At 54.2% G+C, this 17,355-nt stretch overlaps 3 protein-coding genes across 12 annotated transcripts in view; 1 reads left to right on the forward strand and 2 right to left on the reverse strand.

The window, feature by feature from the left end:
- Positions 1-643: 643 nt before the first annotated feature.
- On the reverse strand, positions 644-11,139 carry LRRC45 (leucine rich repeat containing 45). 6 transcript variants are annotated; one of them, XR_010652494.2, is made up of 18 exons: positions 10,912-11,139; positions 10,307-10,368; positions 10,007-10,077; positions 9,515-9,693; positions 8,652-8,780; positions 7,972-8,084; positions 7,359-7,417; positions 7,139-7,249; positions 6,096-6,231; positions 5,724-5,801; positions 5,447-5,558; positions 5,226-5,296; positions 4,279-4,371; positions 3,603-3,695; positions 2,528-2,701; positions 2,286-2,433; positions 1,631-1,883; positions 644-1,544 (listed from the first exon to the last, which is right to left on the reverse strand). XR_010652494.2 is itself a non-coding variant. In XM_065852067.2 (17 exons), exons 1-17 carry the CDS (start codon positions 11,123-11,125, stop codon positions 1,687-1,689), a joined length of 2,007 nt encoding a protein of 668 aa, XP_065708139.1. In that variant the 5' UTR covers positions 11,126-11,139; the 3' UTR covers positions 644-1,686. The 6 variants fall into 6 exon arrangements, 5 of the variants coding, with proteins under 5 accessions (XP_065708139.1, XP_065708137.1, XP_065708136.1 ...); XM_065852067.2 differs by having other exon boundaries at positions 644-1,883; positions 7,172-7,249; XM_065852065.2 differs by having other exon boundaries at positions 644-1,883; positions 2,528-2,698.
- On the forward strand, positions 11,136-12,720 carry CENPX (centromere protein X). Of its 2 annotated transcripts, none has more exons than XM_065852075.2 (5): positions 11,136-11,239; positions 11,317-11,368; positions 11,442-11,495; positions 11,603-11,676; positions 12,028-12,720. In XM_065852075.2, exons 1-5 carry the CDS (start codon positions 11,204-11,206, stop codon positions 12,040-12,042), a joined length of 231 nt encoding a protein of 76 aa, XP_065708147.1. In that variant the 5' UTR covers positions 11,136-11,203; the 3' UTR covers positions 12,043-12,720. The 2 variants fall into 2 exon arrangements, with proteins under 2 accessions (XP_065708147.1, XP_065708146.1); XM_065852074.2 differs by having other exon boundaries at positions 11,137-11,239; positions 11,603-11,691.
- Positions 12,721-14,935: 2,215 nt separating this feature from the next.
- ASPSCR1 (ASPSCR1 tether for SLC2A4, UBX domain containing) overlaps positions 14,936-17,355 on the reverse strand; it is a 36,812-nt gene continuing 34,392 nt past the window's right edge. For all 4 annotated transcript variants that reach the window (XM_071816667.1, XM_065852068.2, XM_065852069.2 and 1 more), the window contains 2 exons: positions 16,996-17,183; positions 14,936-16,024 (listed from right to left, as the gene is read on the reverse strand). In XM_071816667.1, the coding sequence (XP_071672768.1) occupies positions 16,011-16,024; positions 16,996-17,183 (202 nt within the window). In that variant the 3' untranslated portion in view covers positions 14,936-16,010. The remainder of the gene's footprint in view (positions 16,025-16,995; positions 17,184-17,355) is intronic.

Genomic DNA, 17,355 nt, shown 5'->3' on the forward strand with positions numbered 1-17,355 from the left:
GGCACGGGCGGCGGGAGGAGAAAGGCACGGGCGGCGCTCTTCTCCCGCCGCTCTTCTCCCGCCGCTCTTCTCCCGCCGCCCTTGGCTGCTGCCGGTACCGTCCGGAAGGGCAAGCGGTTTGCGCGCTGCTCAGAACCCTGCACAGGACCGCTTCCACACCGCACGGCCACCCGCTGAAGGATGAAGCTTTAAAATCTGGTTGCGCTGTAGCTGCAGATTTCACAGTCACCTGCGGAGAGCTGCTGAGGAACAAAGGTGCAGCAGCAATGCTGCACGACCACTGCCGGATCCCTCCACCTCTCCATGAGCTCTGCCAGCCCCAGAGATAAAACAGCAGGCTTCACTTTCCCCTCTCCTGCTGCTCTACAGAGTGGCCCAGCACCCACCAGCACTGGCCCTTCTCCTCTCCTTGTGCCTTTGCTTTTACTTTAGTTCAGAACCATCATCTGTAGACATACTCGGCTTACCCACCTTTAACAGCCTTTTAGCTCCAGGACAGGGTGGCAGGACCTACACAGCAGTAACGCAGCAGTGGGCCCCTCCCATCCAGCTCGGCATGGTCCAGTGTCACAGCAAAATACAAAAGCTTTTTATTAAAAAAGCAGAGCAAAACCCAATATGAAAAATCACAAACACAAACAAACCAGTCTGCACAGAAAGTTTCATTTTCCAGTTGCCTCTCAAAACATGCACCACAAGTTCATTTCTCCCAGCACAGACTCCTGGAGAAACTCAGCTCTCCCCGACTCAGACCCCCACATCCATTCCCTTTCTGCACGCCACACAGCGACGTGTGCTGCCAGGAAAAGCAAGCACCTTCTGCCCTTTGTGCTCTCTCCCCAGCAGCACCGCTGCTCTCCCGGCCACAGAAACCGGCACTGGGCTCCCGACAAACCAGCAGGACACTTGCCATTTGTCACAGCAGAATGAAACCCTGCTGCATTCTGGCCACAAGACCTCGAGCCAGGGGCCGCAGTCCACAGCGAGGAAGCACAGACGCTGATCCCCGATCGCCACCCGCTCTGCACCAGTCAGTGCTGCGGGGGCTCAAACCGCAGCCAAGGCCCAGCTGTCCAGCCAGGGCACAGCAGCCACTGCACAGCTGATTCTACAGATAACCAACGTTTATCTCCTGCCCCTCGCCACAGCCAACAGCGCGGAGGGCAGGCTGAGGAGCCCACGTGAGCCCGTCAGGCTCTGCTGCCGTCTGCGAGGACCGGCGGGTAAGATCTGGTGTTTCCAGCAGCTCTGGTTTCCCATGAGCAAAGTGAATGTCTCCCACCTACAGGGACCTGCAAACACTGCTGCCCATCGTTTATCAGGTTTCACTGTGAAGATCCAAACAAATACTGCAGAATGACCACAGTTCAGGGAACGTACAGCTCCCTGGTAACAACTGGTGCTGTACAAAAGGACACAAACACTTCACGTGCTGTAGCAGTGCAGGGCAAGGGCTCCACATCATGAACTCAGACCCACGAGCCTCTATCCCAGCCCTGGATGGTTGTTTCCTCCTCTCCATTATGTGGTCAGGAGTAAGATTTCTGAAGAGCAAGAGCAATTCTTTTTGCAAGCCTCTGTGTCACCCCACTATGACAACACTATCCCGCTCGGAAAGATGGGGCTGTACCTGAGTTGCTCACCCTCTTCCTGACAGCAGGCATCTGGGTTCTTTAAGCCAAGCTCTCATCTCCTGGAGCTGTGGGTTCCTAAGGGGGAGCCCTGCACATATGCCATGATGGCATCCTGCAAGAACCTTGCTCGCTGGGCCTCTTCTTCCCTCATCCTGGAGATGTCAGCCTCTTTCGTTCTCAGCTTCTCCAGCAGCACAGAGATTTCACCTTCCTTGTCCAGCAGTGCCTCACGGTGATTACTTGATTGGGCTGTGAAAGAGCAGCAGTAAAGAAAATTAGGGTGCCCCTAGAATAAACAGGAACATGCTATAGGCACAGCCAAAGACGACGGAAGCAGGACAGCCAACAGGCACTCATGAAAAGCTGCATGAGAAAACGTGAGAGGTTTTGCACAGACAAGATGTTCCACTTCACTGTGCAGGAAATCCCAACATTTTGCTTGCTGTGCAACTTTGAGAAGTTATCGAAGCCTTGGTTTCTACAAAACGAGGACAAGAATCCCTGCAAACGCACCGGGACGGAGGGTGCAGTTCACAGCTGCAGGCACGGGCAGGAAGCTCCGCGGTCGCTGCCTGTAAGCACAGCCCAGCTCCAGGCCCGCTGCAGGGTACCGCAGCATTGCCATCCGAGAAGCACAAAAGGATCCATCACCTTTCAGCTGTCTCTCCAGGGCTGCAATCTTCTCTCTCAGCCCCTGCTGTGCTGTGCGTTCAGCCTGCAGGTGCCCGATCTGCTCCTGTAATTCCGCTTTCACTCTGTTCACCTCTGTCACTTTCTCCTCTTCTTTACTGTTCAGGTCCTGACACACAAAGACAAATCCATGAATAACCAAACAACTTCAGCAACGTGTTCCGCCCCTGTGGTGACCACATCTCTACTCCAGTCCAAATTACCTGCTGAAGTTCCTCAAGCCGCCTTCTGAGTCCGTCAGCATGCAGGCTCAACTGACTGGCTTTGGCTTGGGCCTCAGCAACCATCTGTTTCTGCTTAAGGCAGCAGTGCTGAGCTTCATCCCGTGACTCAGTCATCAGCCGCAGCCTCTCTTCCAGGTGTTCTAGTCGTTGCTGCTGTAAGACACAAAGGAAAGTGAAAATACATCAGTCCCATTCCATTCCTGCAGAGGGATTCTCCCCTTTTTGTTCCCAACACAGTGATGAACCCTTGGTTGAGTCCACTGGCACTGAAGAACAAGCACAGGACTGAGCCGTGACAGACACATCACCTCCCCCGTGCATTCAGAAGTGAATCTGAGCTGCTTTCTGCTGCCAGGGATCACATTCTGACGGAGACACTGCAAAGCACCACTCGAGTGCTGAGGAACAGAGGCATATCGCTGGTAGAAGCACCAACGCCACCACCAGCGCTGACAACCGCTGCTGCGCTCCCTTCCCGCGCGCCCCACGGCTCCGACACCGCCGCACGCACCCACGCGACTGCCGTGTCCCACACAGACACACGCGCAGCTTTCAATGTTTGTAACTCAGCAAAGTATCTCCTTTTGTGATGTTACATATAAGTAAACATTCTAATAATTGTTCTCTTTCACAGGCTGTTGACTTCATTACCATTTTCACAAAGTTCAGTTCTAAAGTGACTTTTTTATCCAGCAGCAGTAGCCACCTGCAGAAATTCCCGAGCCCAGAGAAGCAGGAGCAGCCCATGAAAGCTCCTGTCGAACGGCAGGACTGACATCCGCTGGTAGCTTCACAAGCTGCAACTGAAACGAAATCTGCTACGACAATATCTGTATCAATTCTGTTACTGCTGGAAAGTACAGAGCAAGCGGGGATAGCCGGTCACATTTTGGAGACAATTCAAAGCAGACTTTTCAGGACTCCTTCCATAGAAATCACATTATTTGCAGGGCAGTGAAACCCCGAGCGGGGAGTTACTCATCAGTTCCCCAAGACAAAAACACAGGCCGGGCGGCCGTTCCCACTGCTTCCCACAGACAGCTCTGGTCTTTACCTCCTCCATCCGTGCCTGATTCCGGGCTTTCACCAACTCCTCCTCGGCCTGGCCGCGCTCTGTGAGCGCAGCTGCTCTGACCCGGCTCAGCTCCTGTCGCAGAAACACGAACGATCACCCCAGAGAAGCTGCACCACTGACCAGAAAACACGAGCAGCTTCCAATCGCAGGCTACGAGTGATGCAGCTGCATCCCTCGGGGGCAGGAAAACAAACCCCGACCAAGCACTGTCTCACCCTGAGACTGCCGTCTAAATTCAATGACAATGCCAGTTACATGAGTGCGAGCAAGGGGTGAAGTTTTCCAAAGACAGGGGAATAGGAGAGGGCAGCACTGGATCCAGCTGGGGGAACAGATGTGGAGAAATATGCTACACTAGTTGGGACCACATGGAAAACCGGTGAAGTCAAATACTGGTGAGAATCTAACCGTGATCAACGGCAACTTGATTTTTGTTCAAGCAGAACCCACAAGTTTTGCTGTGGAACCTTCTTCTTTCTTAGTCCAAAACAGTAAAAATGATTTCAGCTGGCAAACTGCTGTTTTCTGTTCCTCCCCACAGCACACGACAATCTTTACGCAGGTAAGCAATGAAGACTCCACAAAGCTCTCCTGGCAGCTTTCTCCTGCCACCACTACCCAAGCATCCCAACGCGAGCGGAGCGCCTGTTCTCACCTCCTCCAGAGCTATCCTGATGGCCTCCAGCCTCTGGATCCTGTCCTGCATGGCGCGCTCGCTCGTCTCCATGTGCTGCGCCGCGTGATCCACCTGCAAAGCGGCAGAAACCACTTCAGCACGTGCCAGAAAAGCGCTCGGGTCTGCGGGCACCGCGGCACGGCCACGCGGCACAGAGAGAGCGTCCTCGGCTCCACCGAAGAACAGCTCCTGCCTCCCGCAGAGCTCCACGGGGACACTGTCACGCAGAATCTGCCCTCTAGAAAGCGGGAACTTCAGACAGAGATCCCTTGCAGGCCAAGATGAGAGATACAGAGCCCCAGCTCTCATCTTCAAGTGGTACGGAACACCAGGAATTCATTTTCTAGTTGTAATGTTGCTGAAATCTTGCTGGCCTACATCTTTGCTAACCAGTTTTCAAAACCTTCAGAGAAATCTATTGGTATAGTTTTATTTTTGAGAGATTTCACACCTCAACAAACACTCCAAAGAGAGCTGGTCACAGCCTCTTGTCCTGTCCACACTCAGAAAAATTCCCCTAAAACAGAACAGAGAAGGAACTAGCAAGCTGAGCCCTGCTGAAGGACTGGTTGTATAGAGTATGTACGTCTCACTAACGCACCTTTATTTCAGCAAGCATGCCAAGACTGTGTATTCACAATGACCCCTCTGCATGGTATGGCTGGCACAGGCGCCAGACTGCGAGCCCCTTCGGCAGAACCGCACTCCGCTGCGGCCCGTGGTCCGGCAAGCTGCCAAATCCTAGCGGCAGAACGCCTGTGACCCTCCAGCTCGCAGGAACGCCCTGCTCCTCCCACAGCAAGGCCGAGTCCACTGAGGTCTAAACTCGTTTAAAGCACCTGACAGCCAACAATGGCTTCCAGTGCCGCCTGTATGTCAGGACCAAAGAGACTAACATCAGGATGCTGCAGAAACTCCCTTCTTACCTCTTTTAGCCGAAGGGACTCCATGTCTTCAAGGCTTTGTTTAAATCTTCTCCTCTCTGCTTCCAGGCGTTCTGCAGGTTAAAAGCAGGCGTATCGCAACAATGACATCCCTGCTATGTGGGCTGTATTTTATACTACATCACAAACAATTCCACCCCCCTTGTCTCCCCTGCAACACCAGCCCACGGGTGCCCCCGAGCCGCGTCTGCCCCTCCGCTCACCCTCAGCCTGCGCGGCCCGCAGCTTCAGCTCTGCTGTTGTGTTGGTCAAGTCTTGTTTTACCTGGAACAGCTGATGCTGCTGGACTTTGCACTTCTTCTCCAACTCATCTACCTACAAGGAAATTATCACAAAGGATTTTCTTTTCCTGTTAGCAGAGAAAATTTGCTGTACAGAACAATCAGCAGAAACAGGAAGATCAAAGTAGAGAACACAGATACAGATCAGACATGAACGACGTCCAGGTCCCGCTCCTCAGCCTTGGACTTGCTTTCCTACCTGGTTTCTTAGGAGCACGTTTTTCTCACTGGCAGCAGACAAGTCACGCAGAAGCTTGTTTTCCCGATCAACGCCCTCCTGCAAACGGAATCGAAATTAAGAACCTGTACTCAACTTCGTTCCCGCACTGCCAACCTACTCCAACTAACACTACACCCAGCTAAGTCCAGCCTACCCCATAAACGCCACTGCTCCTCTCCACATGTGGCACTCACCTAATTTACACAACAATTTTTGTCGTGGCAGATGTCGTTAACCCACTAGTGGTAAAAAATCACGCTTGCCTATCCCACCCAGCATCCCCCAATCTACTCAAAGCAGGTGTTGCCTGGAACCTTGCTCTCACACCTCACTGGGACTTCTCCAGCTCACCTGCTGCTGCTGCTGCAGCTCCATGACGTGGCGCTCGGCCGCGCTGCCGCGCTCCTGCTGCGCAGCACTCAGCAGCTCTCCCAGGCTGTGCACCTTCTGCTCAGACAGCGCCAGGGCAGCTTCGGTCATCTGCAGCCTGTACACAGAGATGCCCTCCAGAGGCCCTTCCAGGGGAGGTGCTCCGGGGAGCTCCGCGCACCCCGCAGTGCAGATGTCACCACTCGCGGGGCAGTGAGTGAAATCACGCTAGCGACACAAGGCATTTTTGCCCCTGGGAAAAGGAGATCCCTGTTCTCCGGCCCCCACACCGAGAGCCCTGGGACTGCTCAGCGCCGCTGCCCTGCTCCCCAGTGCGCTCTCCCTCTGCTGTCTCCCGCGAGCTGCCTTCTCTGCCCGGACCCCTCCGGGATTTGCCCGCTCTCACAGGAGAACAAAGCTGGATATTTTGTAATATACCACTGCTAGGTCGTTTAAAATTAGGTACGGAATTTTAAACGTGGGTAGCAGAAGTGATTTGCTTGCACTGTACACAGGGACACGTCCACAGTGGGGCTGGGCATAAGGAAACTGCCGTCACCTGACAGAACCGAACAGCCTAGGCTCAGCGTTCCAATTCTAACCACTGTGATGTGCGTATGGCTCTGCACAATCTGACACAGGTTTTGGGCAGCTTCACCTCACTGTTCCCAAGCACAGAATCTTGCTGGTTGGGTTCCTCCATATCTGCAACAGTTCTCAAAAGACACTTCAGCCGCAGGGGAGCAGGCACAGAGTCCTGCAGGCTGTACCTGCGCCAGGAGCATGCCCATCCCTGCCATGTCTGCTTTTTCTTTTCATCCCCTGTAATTCATTTGCTCTTACACCAATGCACTGTAATTGTACTTAAAAACAGGCTACACATCTAGCATGGCAAACCCAAAGGCCTGATCTGACCGTAACTTCTGGATATTACTGCAGAACTAAGTAAAATAGTAAGGGAGCTGCTCCACAGGATTATCCCTGTTCTTAACAGCTCTGCTCAGCACTGCCTGTACAGCATGGACCAGCGACAGGGACAGGGTTTTTCTCCACCGTACTTGGCTTTCAGTGAATTCATAATAGAGTGCTGCTCGTCCAATGCTTCTTGCAGCTGGCTGACTTGTGCTGCAGACATCCTGCATTTGGGGGAAAAAGACAAAAAAAGGGTCAGTAATTTCCACCAGGAAACGGAGAGGGCTCAGTTCTGCTATCAAAGAACAGAAAGCACTCAGAGATTCAGCTCACCTGCCACTCCTGGCTATTTCTTCTCTCTGCTTGTCTATAGTGTCCATCAAATCCAAAAACTGTGAACAAGGCAAACACCAGTGAGAAAATCAACTGCCTCAGCTCAAAGCATTTACATTTCTCATCTTTCTCTTCCTAGTGACAGCTGAACACAGGCCGAGCCGCTCTGCGGAAAGCAGCAAACAGGAGGTTCAACGGGTTCACCAGCACATCTGACCGACACCCTCAGCTACAGGGACTCTGCACCATTAGGTGTCAGACGGAAAATAAACTCTCGTTTCTTGGTTTTCACCACTTGGAAAATACCAAACCAGTTGCAAAAGAACAACCAAAAGCACAAATATGGGTGAAAAATCACTAAAACTACCCCAGAATCCCAAGCAAACACGTTCAGCAGGGCATGTGCCCATACCTGTACTGTCATGGATTTGATTCCGGGGCAACCTATCTCAGAGGAAGGACCCGGTTTACTCAGCCACGTGCCCACCCATAAAGATAGACATGCAGCTCCAGGTGCACAATAACCCTGTCACCGCGTGTTTCATGGGGACATCACGGGAACGCACAGGATTCCAGCTGACCCATTTGAACTGCCAACATGTGGATTGCTGACCTGCCTGGTCTTCTCATCCTTCAGACTCAAAACCTCCTTGCTGAGCATGTACGTTCGGTTCTGGGTCTCACTCAGGAGAGTCTGGCGTTCTTGGTTGTGATCCATGGCTTGTTCTGATGCAGAAAGAGCAGAAGAACATGGACACGTTTTGAAAGCAACAGAACAGCAGGCGCTGCTGGAAGAGGCAGCACTGGGGCGGACCCCCGGCTGTCAGAAGCACCAGGACAGGGCCCCTTCCCAGGCCAGCCCGTGCAGAGACCTCACACCTCAGACACGAGGCGGGAGGAATCGAAAAGAGCAGCGTGTGCGGGGTGGTCAGCACCCGCCACAGGAGAGCACTCAGCTCTGCTGCGCCTGGGACAAAGGACACGCCGCATCAGCCTCGTCCAAACTTGGCTGCTCAGAGGCAAACCAGAACCCCAAGCTCTCTCACACTAATGTGGCACAGTCATCTCCAACTCAATCCCAATTATTTTTCTCCTCTCACTGCTAGAAGCGATGCCTCCAATCTGATCAGCCCTCATTCAGAGACGAGAGAAGGCAACGCAGGGCACTGTGTAAATGCCGCTGAGGGGGCAGAAGGGACAGCTCTCCTCTGGAGCAGCGAGTGCCCTGCACCTTGAAGCGCTGAAACGGGGAGGGAGCTGCTAACTCTTACCCGTGCAACAAGTAATACTCACCCACTGCTTTCAGGATGTCACTAGGAACGTTGTTCCCAGCCAGCTCCAGCCTCTTCAGGGTCTTGTTGCTGTGCAGGCAGTTCAGCAAAGCTCGGCCACCCAGAAGCCCAATATTATTCCAACGCAAATCTATACAGAAAGCAAACCTTCACCCAGCAGTCACACACCTGCTGGAGAACACGGCTCAGGAGGAACTATGCTCCCTATCCACCTACAAGCACGGCTGACTAATCCTCGCTGGCCTCAGCACAAGCACAGGTGGGCACTGCCTCCCTTTTCAAGATGAATAAGAGGGAGGGAAAACAACAGACACAGCAGGAAGGACAAAGATGAATTTTAAGGGCAGTAAAGCACAGGAAGCCACTACAGTTCAAAAGGTACACAAGTCTGCCCCTCACAATTTCATCTCGTGAGCCTTCCTTCCTCAACTATGATCTGTGGACAAGAACGAACTGGCAGCAAGAGCCACATTGTCCTGAAGGAAATTCTGGCAAAACTCCCTCCTAAGGAAAAGCCAGGGTGAAGTGAGGCTCCAAGCCCGCCAAGAGCCATGCAACAGCATCCACAAAGGGGAATTAAGCCACTCCCTCCTCCACTAAGGGCTGTTCTGCTCCGAGCACAATCTTCATCTGCAGGTTTGGTTCCAGAGATTGCAGTTACAGTTCCCACTCTCCAAAGGCCACGGGACTGTCACCTCTGCTCCCTGCACAAAGCCTGCAAAGTGCTCCAGGCTGACAGGAACCGGCAATGAGCGGGACAACAGGGACCAGCTGGCAGGGATCGCGGCAGGCTGCAATGAGCCTGACGATGCACACGTGTGTGCACGCAGATGTAGAGGCGGGCAATGAACCAGTCGCTCTTACCCAGCTCCTGAAGGCTGGAGTTGTGTTTCAGTGCCATGGCCAGCTCTCCGGCCCCTTGATGGTTGATCTGGTTATTGCGCAGATCGAGCCGCTGCAGAGAGTTGTTTGCTCCCAGGCCTTGGCAGAAAAAGGAGAAGCCCTCCTCCCACACACCAAGGCTGTTCCATTCCAAGATCAGGCTGGGGAAAATCAGACAGAATTGGAGCTCATGGAGTAAACGGACAGTTGCGAGAGCTCGAATGATACCTGGACCACAGGACCCACTTGAATACCCCTGACAGAGATGCAGTTTCAGAGAGCAGGGTGCTGCAAGGGCCCTGCATCCTCCGGAGGGCACCTCTGGTCCCCACTCCTTCGCTTGCCCTGTTCCTCATAAGAAACTGCGCCACTTGACATTCCTCCTACCCCCACAGGAAACACCCTCAACCCTTTTCTAATGTTGTGCTCCATCTGGCAGGAATAGCAGAAAGAGAGACAGATGCAATTTTTTACCTCCTGATGGATTTGTTCTGCCTAAGAAGTTTTCCCAAAGCCTCAGCTCCCACGGTTCGCAAGTTATTTCCCTGAAACAGAAGTCCCAGGTGATCAGCAGGGAACAGCCCCAGTGCAGCCAGCCCACCAAACACCGCCAGCCGCACCCCAAGGGGCAGCCAAGCACTGAGAACGAGAACTCCACAGAAGCACACGTCTTGTAGAACAATCCTGCACCAGGACTGTCTGTTTCTAACTCTGATTAAGCTTGGGTTCCTATTTCCTTCCCCATCTATGTTAATTTTGTTTGAACAGACCCACCTTCAAATCCAAAGATTTGACCGTGGTGTTGGAGCAAAGACCATGCAGCAGAAGTTTTGCACCTGAGCAGACAAAACAAAGGACAGCGGTTGATGTTGCAGGTGTAACCCTGCCCGTGCATCCTTTCCAACAGCCAGCCCAGGACACAGGGCTGTGACCAAACCCACGGCTGGTAAGCAGCCGCTGCTGCTGGAAAGCAGGAGCCTGAACCTCTACAGCAGGACGCTGTTTTCTGTGTTCGCAGAGGAAGAAGCGCCTGGGCAGAGAACCACACGGACCTCCCGCTGGCAGCGGGGCCGCTCTGCGCCCTAGAGAACGCCCATCGACCGCCGGCTGGATGCGACGACCGAGCGACCGGATCCGCAGGTCACCTCTGGATCCTCTCGCACCAGCAGCCGCCAGGCTCGTCCGCTTCGGGCCAGCAGCGGCCGCCGGACGCAGAGGAGCGGGAGCTCACCCGCCCGAACCGCGAACGCAGCTTCTCCAGCCGCCAGCCGCCGGGCCCAGCCCCGCCGGGCCCAGCCCCGCCGGACACCGCCGCCGGGCCCCGCTCCGCCGGCCCAGCCCGTTCTGCCCGCCCGCAGCCGCTGCCCGGGCCGGCTCACCCTCCTCGCTCAGGCCGCAGTCGCCCAGCGCCAGCTCGGTGACGGGCGCGGCGCCGGGCAGCAGCCGGGCCAGCGCCCCGCACGTCTCCAGCGACAGGCCCTGCGCCGCCAGGTCCAGGCGGCCCCGCGCCCCGCCGAGCTCCCGCAGCCGCCGCAGCACCGGCTCCTGCGGCGCCGCGCAGAGCCGCGCGTAGCCCCGCCGGAACTCCTCCATGGCCGCCACCGGAACGGCCGGGCCGCCCCGCCCCGCCCCTGCGCGCGCTTCCGGGAGGCGGCGCCGGCCGCGCGCGCCATGGAGGAGCGGGGGCCCCGCGGCGGCTTCGGGAAGGTGCGGCGGGGCCGGGGGGGCAGCGGGGGCAAACCGGCGGGCAGACCGCCGCTCACCCGCTCTTCTTCCCCGCGCAGGACACGGTGGACCGGCTGCTCCGCCGGCACTTCCGCGACCGGAGGACGCGAGGTACCGGGGCGGCGGGCGGGCCCGGGCGGGGCGGGCCGGGCCCCCTCCCGCCCTGAGCGTTTCGCCGTTGCAGTGCACGGGGACGCGCTGCTGCTGATGGCGGAGATGCTGAAGGTCTTTGTCCGAGGTGAGCACGGAGCACCCGGGCCCCCCCCCGAGCGCCCCGCCGGGTCCCGGCCCCTCCCGCCGCAGCCGTGACCGCGCTCCCGGCCCCTCCTCACGGTTGTCCCGCAGAGGCGGCGGCGCGGGCGGCTCGGCAGGCGCAGGCGGAGGAGCTGCGGACCGTGGACATGGAGCACGTGGAGAAGGTGCTGCCGCAGCTGGTGCGTCCGGGGCCCGCGGGGCGGGTGCGGGGCTGGCGCTCCCCGAACGGGCCTGGGCACACGGGTGCGGGGCTGGCGCTCCCCGAACGGGCCTGGGCACACGGGTGCGGGGCTGGCGCTCCCCGAACGGGCCTGGGCACACGGGTGCGGGGCTGGCGCTCCCCGGGACGGGCCTGGGCACACGGGTGCGGGGCTGGCGCTCGCCGGGACGGGCCTGGGCACACGGGTGCGGGGCTGGCGCTCGCCGGGACGGGCCTGGGCACACGGGTGCGGGGCTGGCGCTCTGCGGAGCTCCCAGCACACGGGTGCTCAGGGGCTGCTGCTCTCTCCTCCCAGCTGCTGGATTTCTAGAGGGCTGATGAAGCAGAAGATCCCAGCCCGACTGTGAGCGCCTGGCTCATGCCCAGAGCCCAGCTCCAGGAAGAACAGTCTCAGCTTTCTCTTTCTCTGCCATTTTGCTCCTGTTTCCTCCCTCCTTCACCAGGACGACAAAGCCCTAGGCAACTGTGCTCTCAGATGCTATTTTTGACAAGCGGCTGGCACATGCTTTGTTTTGGTCGGCCAAGTGTGTAACTGGTTTCCATCTTGCTCTTTAATTCCTTTACCAGTAGCGCATACTTCACAGCACGGGGAGACGCTGTTGGTTCCTCAGCTAATGTGAGAAACAGGTACTGCTGCTGCTTCACAGAGGTGCATGGAAAGATTAATGGCTGGAAATGTCGTCCAAACGTCGGGCGCTCATCACCTCAGCAGGCAGCTGCAGCAGGGACTTTAGGTCCAGCTCCAAGCCTGCCTAATGAATAGGTTGTTAACAAGAGTTCAGTCACAGGCTCCTGCCAAAAGCAGGTAACTGATCTTTATTTTATAAATAAACAGCGTCTGTCCCTCACTACCTTCCAGTATTTCTCCAGGGCTGTGACATCAAAGAATGCTTGAAAGCTTTTAACCATTTGATATTCTCCTCAGAAGCTGCTTCCCCTCTGCTATAAATTTGTTCTCACAAACATCAATAAATTAAAACCGAGTCTCCCTCCCTTGTGTAGGCTCTTTGCTGCAATTAATCATCGAAAGTCAAGTTGCTTCAAAGACTTGCAACATTTCCCCCTTACCCACCCTCTTCTCTAAATCTTTGTAGGCCGAAAGGAAAAAGGACAGAATAACAAACAGCATGTGTGAGAATCCCACATCACGGGACAGCCTGGCCCCGCAGCCAGCGGGGAGGCCGGGGGGCAGCTGTGAAATCAGAAACCTTACACATGCAGGCAGGACCCACACCACTGAGCGGCTTTGTTGGGAAATCCGTGGCGCGGCACACGCAGCAGCTGGCAGCGGCGTCGGAGGAGCGCGCGCTCTGCTGCGGGCGGGCTGCGGTCTCTCTGATCAGCCGCTGCGGCTCTTCCCCCGCGCAGAGGCGAAGGCTCCGTAGGTCGCTGTGCTCCTTCAGCCCAGAGCTATCGGGGGCGTCACGTGGAAACTTCCACTAAACCCGCTATTCGATACACATCCTTCCTGATGACAGTACCAGCCTAAGGAGCGCACCGTCCCCTGCACTGCAGCCTCTGCCAAGACAGCTGTTTGTGCAGCTGTACAATGAAACCCGTCATGGAACTGACCTAGTTCAGCCTCCAGCCCCACAACCATATGGTAAAAAAGACAACAGCAAAAAAATGCAAGTAATGCTACCTTTGAATGGCCAAACCCCCAGCCAGTACCACACAAGTGATACAGAAACAAATCCCGCTCAGCAGGTATCTGCACATATTGTTCTGTGGCAGGTTAGGAATCCTTGTAGGAGCTACCTCAGTGACGAGCCTGCAGTTCTCAGTGACGGGACACCCTGCCCCTCCTACAGAATTCACTCCCTTCTTGCCTTCTCCAGGTTTCAAATCCTCATCTCCCCCCATCCCAACTCCTACTGACACATCTCTCAAAGCTGCTGCCCTAAAAAGGCTCGAGTTCCCTGACATACCGGGTCCACACACAAGCGTTCTTGACTGAGGAGGATGCTGATGTGGATGTGTCTAGTAAAGCAGTACTTTTAACAGCAACAGCAGTTCAAACTGTTCTTTGCATTGGCAAAGGAGAATAAGACCTCTGGTCTAGCTGTTGAAAGTGCCAATTTTTCATCCTGAAAGAGAAGTAGATTAAATTGGGTTTGATGTGTGGCCGAGTTACACAAGGGACAAGCACGGGCAGAACTGACAGGAACTGCACACAGCAATTTGAAGCCTCCCAGTCCTCACCCCTCCACTTAACCCGTAAAACGGCCGCAGTAATAACGATACTGCGGCTTGTGTCCCTAAACTCTTCCTTCTGTTTTCCCGGATCAGGTACTTGCAGGGGATAGTTATGGTGCCCACCAAATCAGTAACATTTGATGTTGCCTGTGCTCTTCAAAAAGTAAGACCAGTGCATCTGAAAGCAGAGCCCAGCGCCCTCCCAAGCAGACTGCTTCTGTTCACCGTAACCCTGTGAGCCAAAGCGGCAGCACCAGCACCTCACCACCCCTCACGAGCTGCGTCCGTCCTGCGTAAACTCAGCAGAGCAGCTCTGGCTACCGTCCACCTCTGACTTGTGGGGACAGAACAAGCCCGACAGCACCTGAACCAAGACAGACAGCCCTACGGAGCGCAGGCTCAGCCCACGCTCCAGCCACTAGAGTAATAAACTTTAAACATTGTCTTGGTGTTTTTTGTGTCACTGTAGTGGGTCTCTAAGCCCGGCAGTGCCAGAAGGGCTCGCTCTCCACAGCTGTTCGCAGTGCTGCTGCGTTCCCCAGTGGCCACACACATTCCCTGTTTATGTTTGGGCATTCTATAAGAAATCAATCAACATTTTTGCTAAAGCATTTTGCTCCCTCCACTTTGAGTCTCCTTTTTCCTCTTCCACCTTTCTTTCATGCCTCCCCCTCCCTCTGAGTTTCTTCAAAGCATCTGGGAGCATTTGGAAGTAATTAGACCTGAAGGGAAATGTTGGCCAGGCTGGAAGACAATGACAAGTGCCAGGAACCCCGGGTGCCCTTTCTGGCCACTTTGAAGTTCATTCAGATGGTACAAAGCTCCGTTTTGCTCTATTGAGAAAAAAAAAGAAGGGAGGAAGGGAATGAGGCGTGAGAGTGCGACGGAGTGCGACGGAGTGTGACAGTGTGACAGAGCCACTGAAAGGGAGCAGGTCCCTGCGAACGGACAGGGAAACCGGGCGCTGGGGGAAGAACCACGTTATCAAAGAGACCGACAAAAAGGCCTCCTATGGCCACTCCGCTTTATTACATCTACAAATTGAGCGGATGCACACGTAGTTCAGGGAACAATTGTCCATACAGGGAAAACGGAAACCATGTTTTTACCGTAGCGTGGAACCCCAGCTGTCCAATAGGAATCACTGACCGCGGAGAAGACTTCAGATACAATACAGTACCATGGCTACTGTGGCACTAGAGAGTTCGTCTCCAGTGTAAGTGCAATTGTCACCAACAATATTCACCCCACACATCTGCAGGAGGCCAAGACCGGGCCTGCGCTCCCTCCTGCACAGAACAGCGACTGGGCTGCAGGAGCCCCCGGACCATGGAAGTCCCTGTGAAGAAACGCGCTCACTGCATGTCTCTTCCTCACTGCAACTACTGATGTTAATTATATGTAGTGAAATTAAAACACAGAGCTTGGGGCAGAAACAAACTCCATATGCATCCATTAACAGATAACCATGTTCTTTGTTAAGAAGATTCCAGCAACTGAAAACAATACAAGTGCAGCAAACCAAAAGGTTCACAGGAAAAGCCTATTTGAACTGTTTAAGTGACCTTAGGAGTTCTTCTTCGCTTACTTTCCAGCCACCTATGCCCAGAATTACCCACAGCGCTAACCCCGTCAGCAAAAAGCAGAGAGAAGTCTTGTTCTATGCAGCACTGAACTACTGGTAAAACTGAACTGGATTGTATCTTGCTGCGAGAATTCAGGCAGCCAGACTCAAGTTATTTCTGAAGGGAAGAACTGAATTGAAAAATAGGTATAGAAACAAAAGTCCTTCACAGAAAGCACATATGAATTATTTTCCCCTTAATTCTCTATTCATTATTTCCATGCAAGAAACCCTGAATTTTACCTCTGACCTTGCTTCTGTAGTCATGAAGACCACACAGGCCTTACACTCCTCCAAAAGGTGAAACTGGCGTGTGAAATAGCAATCTTCTATTTATACCTAACGTTCCTACAGATAAGATCTCTCCAGGGCCACCAACACTTTCTTACACGTTCTGCATAAGCTCATCAGGGAAGCGGCGCAGCTGACTGCTCACTGACCCAGCGGCCCAGAACAGTTCATCTCTTCCCACCTGGAAAACAAACACAAGAGGATTAAAACACTTAACCTTCCACGTTGCAGGGCACCGTTTCTCGTCCGCAGGTCTGGCTGCAGAGGGATCTTCACGCTGCTGTGCTCAGCTGCATACGGGGGAGAGGAACGGTGAAAAGACCCCAACTTCTGGAGCGGGAACTTCATCCTACACGTTATTATAACAACGCGCACGTTAGGGCATGTTCTTAAGCCTTCATACCGGCTGTTGGTGGGTAACCTGCACGGTTAGGCAAGATATTATTTCCTACTTTATCCAGATCATCTTTACTTAGGAAGGAAAGTCCCATACTTAAGTGGAACGCTTCCAGCACACTGGAAATGAACTGCATCGGTATCCCAGGAGCAGCCCGAACCAGAGGAGAGAATGCACCGGCCGCTGCTCCCGGCCTCGCAGCCATCAGCTCCCGCCTCGCTGCGCTGGAGCCGACAGCCCACAGCATCCTCCAGAACCAAACAGTCAGATCAGCATGCGGGAAGTTAACATTTGGCATTACTAGCCTGGGAATTCCATATCATTCTTCCTGGTTTTATGGTTGTTAAGGGGGTTGATTGAACTTTTTTTCTCCCCTCCCCTCCTGTTTTCTTTGCCACTGCATCAAAAAGTGAACATTGTCAATTGTTTAATTCAAGAACCATTCTTCTAGTTACTTATTTTGTATAAATTCTCATACCAAAGTACACATGAACTATTGGTTCGGAGACTAAAAACAAGGTTGCAGTTTTCCGATCAGGATAAACCAAGAAAAAAATTAATAATGGAAACTTGGTTGCAATCTTAACCATGGAAAACCACTCCTGTTTCACAGTGAAGATTAGAAACAGAAAGACCCGCTCAAAAAAAATCAAGAGAAAGGGAAGTACTACGAGAGGCTACACCAGCAAAGGAAGAACAATGACAACGCTTAACAGACCACCGGGCACCCCCTCCTCCCTCCTCCCCCTCCTCACCCGGCAGCTTCAGCCACTTGGGCACCTTCCCCAGGACCCTTCTCGGCACCCGGGGAGCTCCGCACGCGCCTGCTGGCTCTGCCTCCCCGTCTGCCTCCCCGTCACTTCCCGGTGCTGGTCCGGACAGGGACGGAAGCGTTGATTCTGAAGACGGCGAGGCAGAAGGAACTAACGATTTGGACAAACATCTGAGGAAGAAAATAAGCAGGTAGAATTAAGTTTCACTTTTGCATAACAGCCCCTTGTACCACCACCATCTTTAAACTTTTTGAGTCAGATTGCAAAGGCTCTTCTTTTTATGATAAAAGCTCTAGGATTTATTTGATTAGTCACTACTCGCAAAGCTGCGAAGCCAAGTAT

This window comes from Patagioenas fasciata, chromosome 18, assembly GCF_037038585.1.
Source record: "Patagioenas fasciata isolate bPatFas1 chromosome 18, bPatFas1.hap1, whole genome shotgun sequence".
Taxonomy (NCBI): Eukaryota; Metazoa; Chordata; class Aves; order Columbiformes; family Columbidae; genus Patagioenas; species Patagioenas fasciata.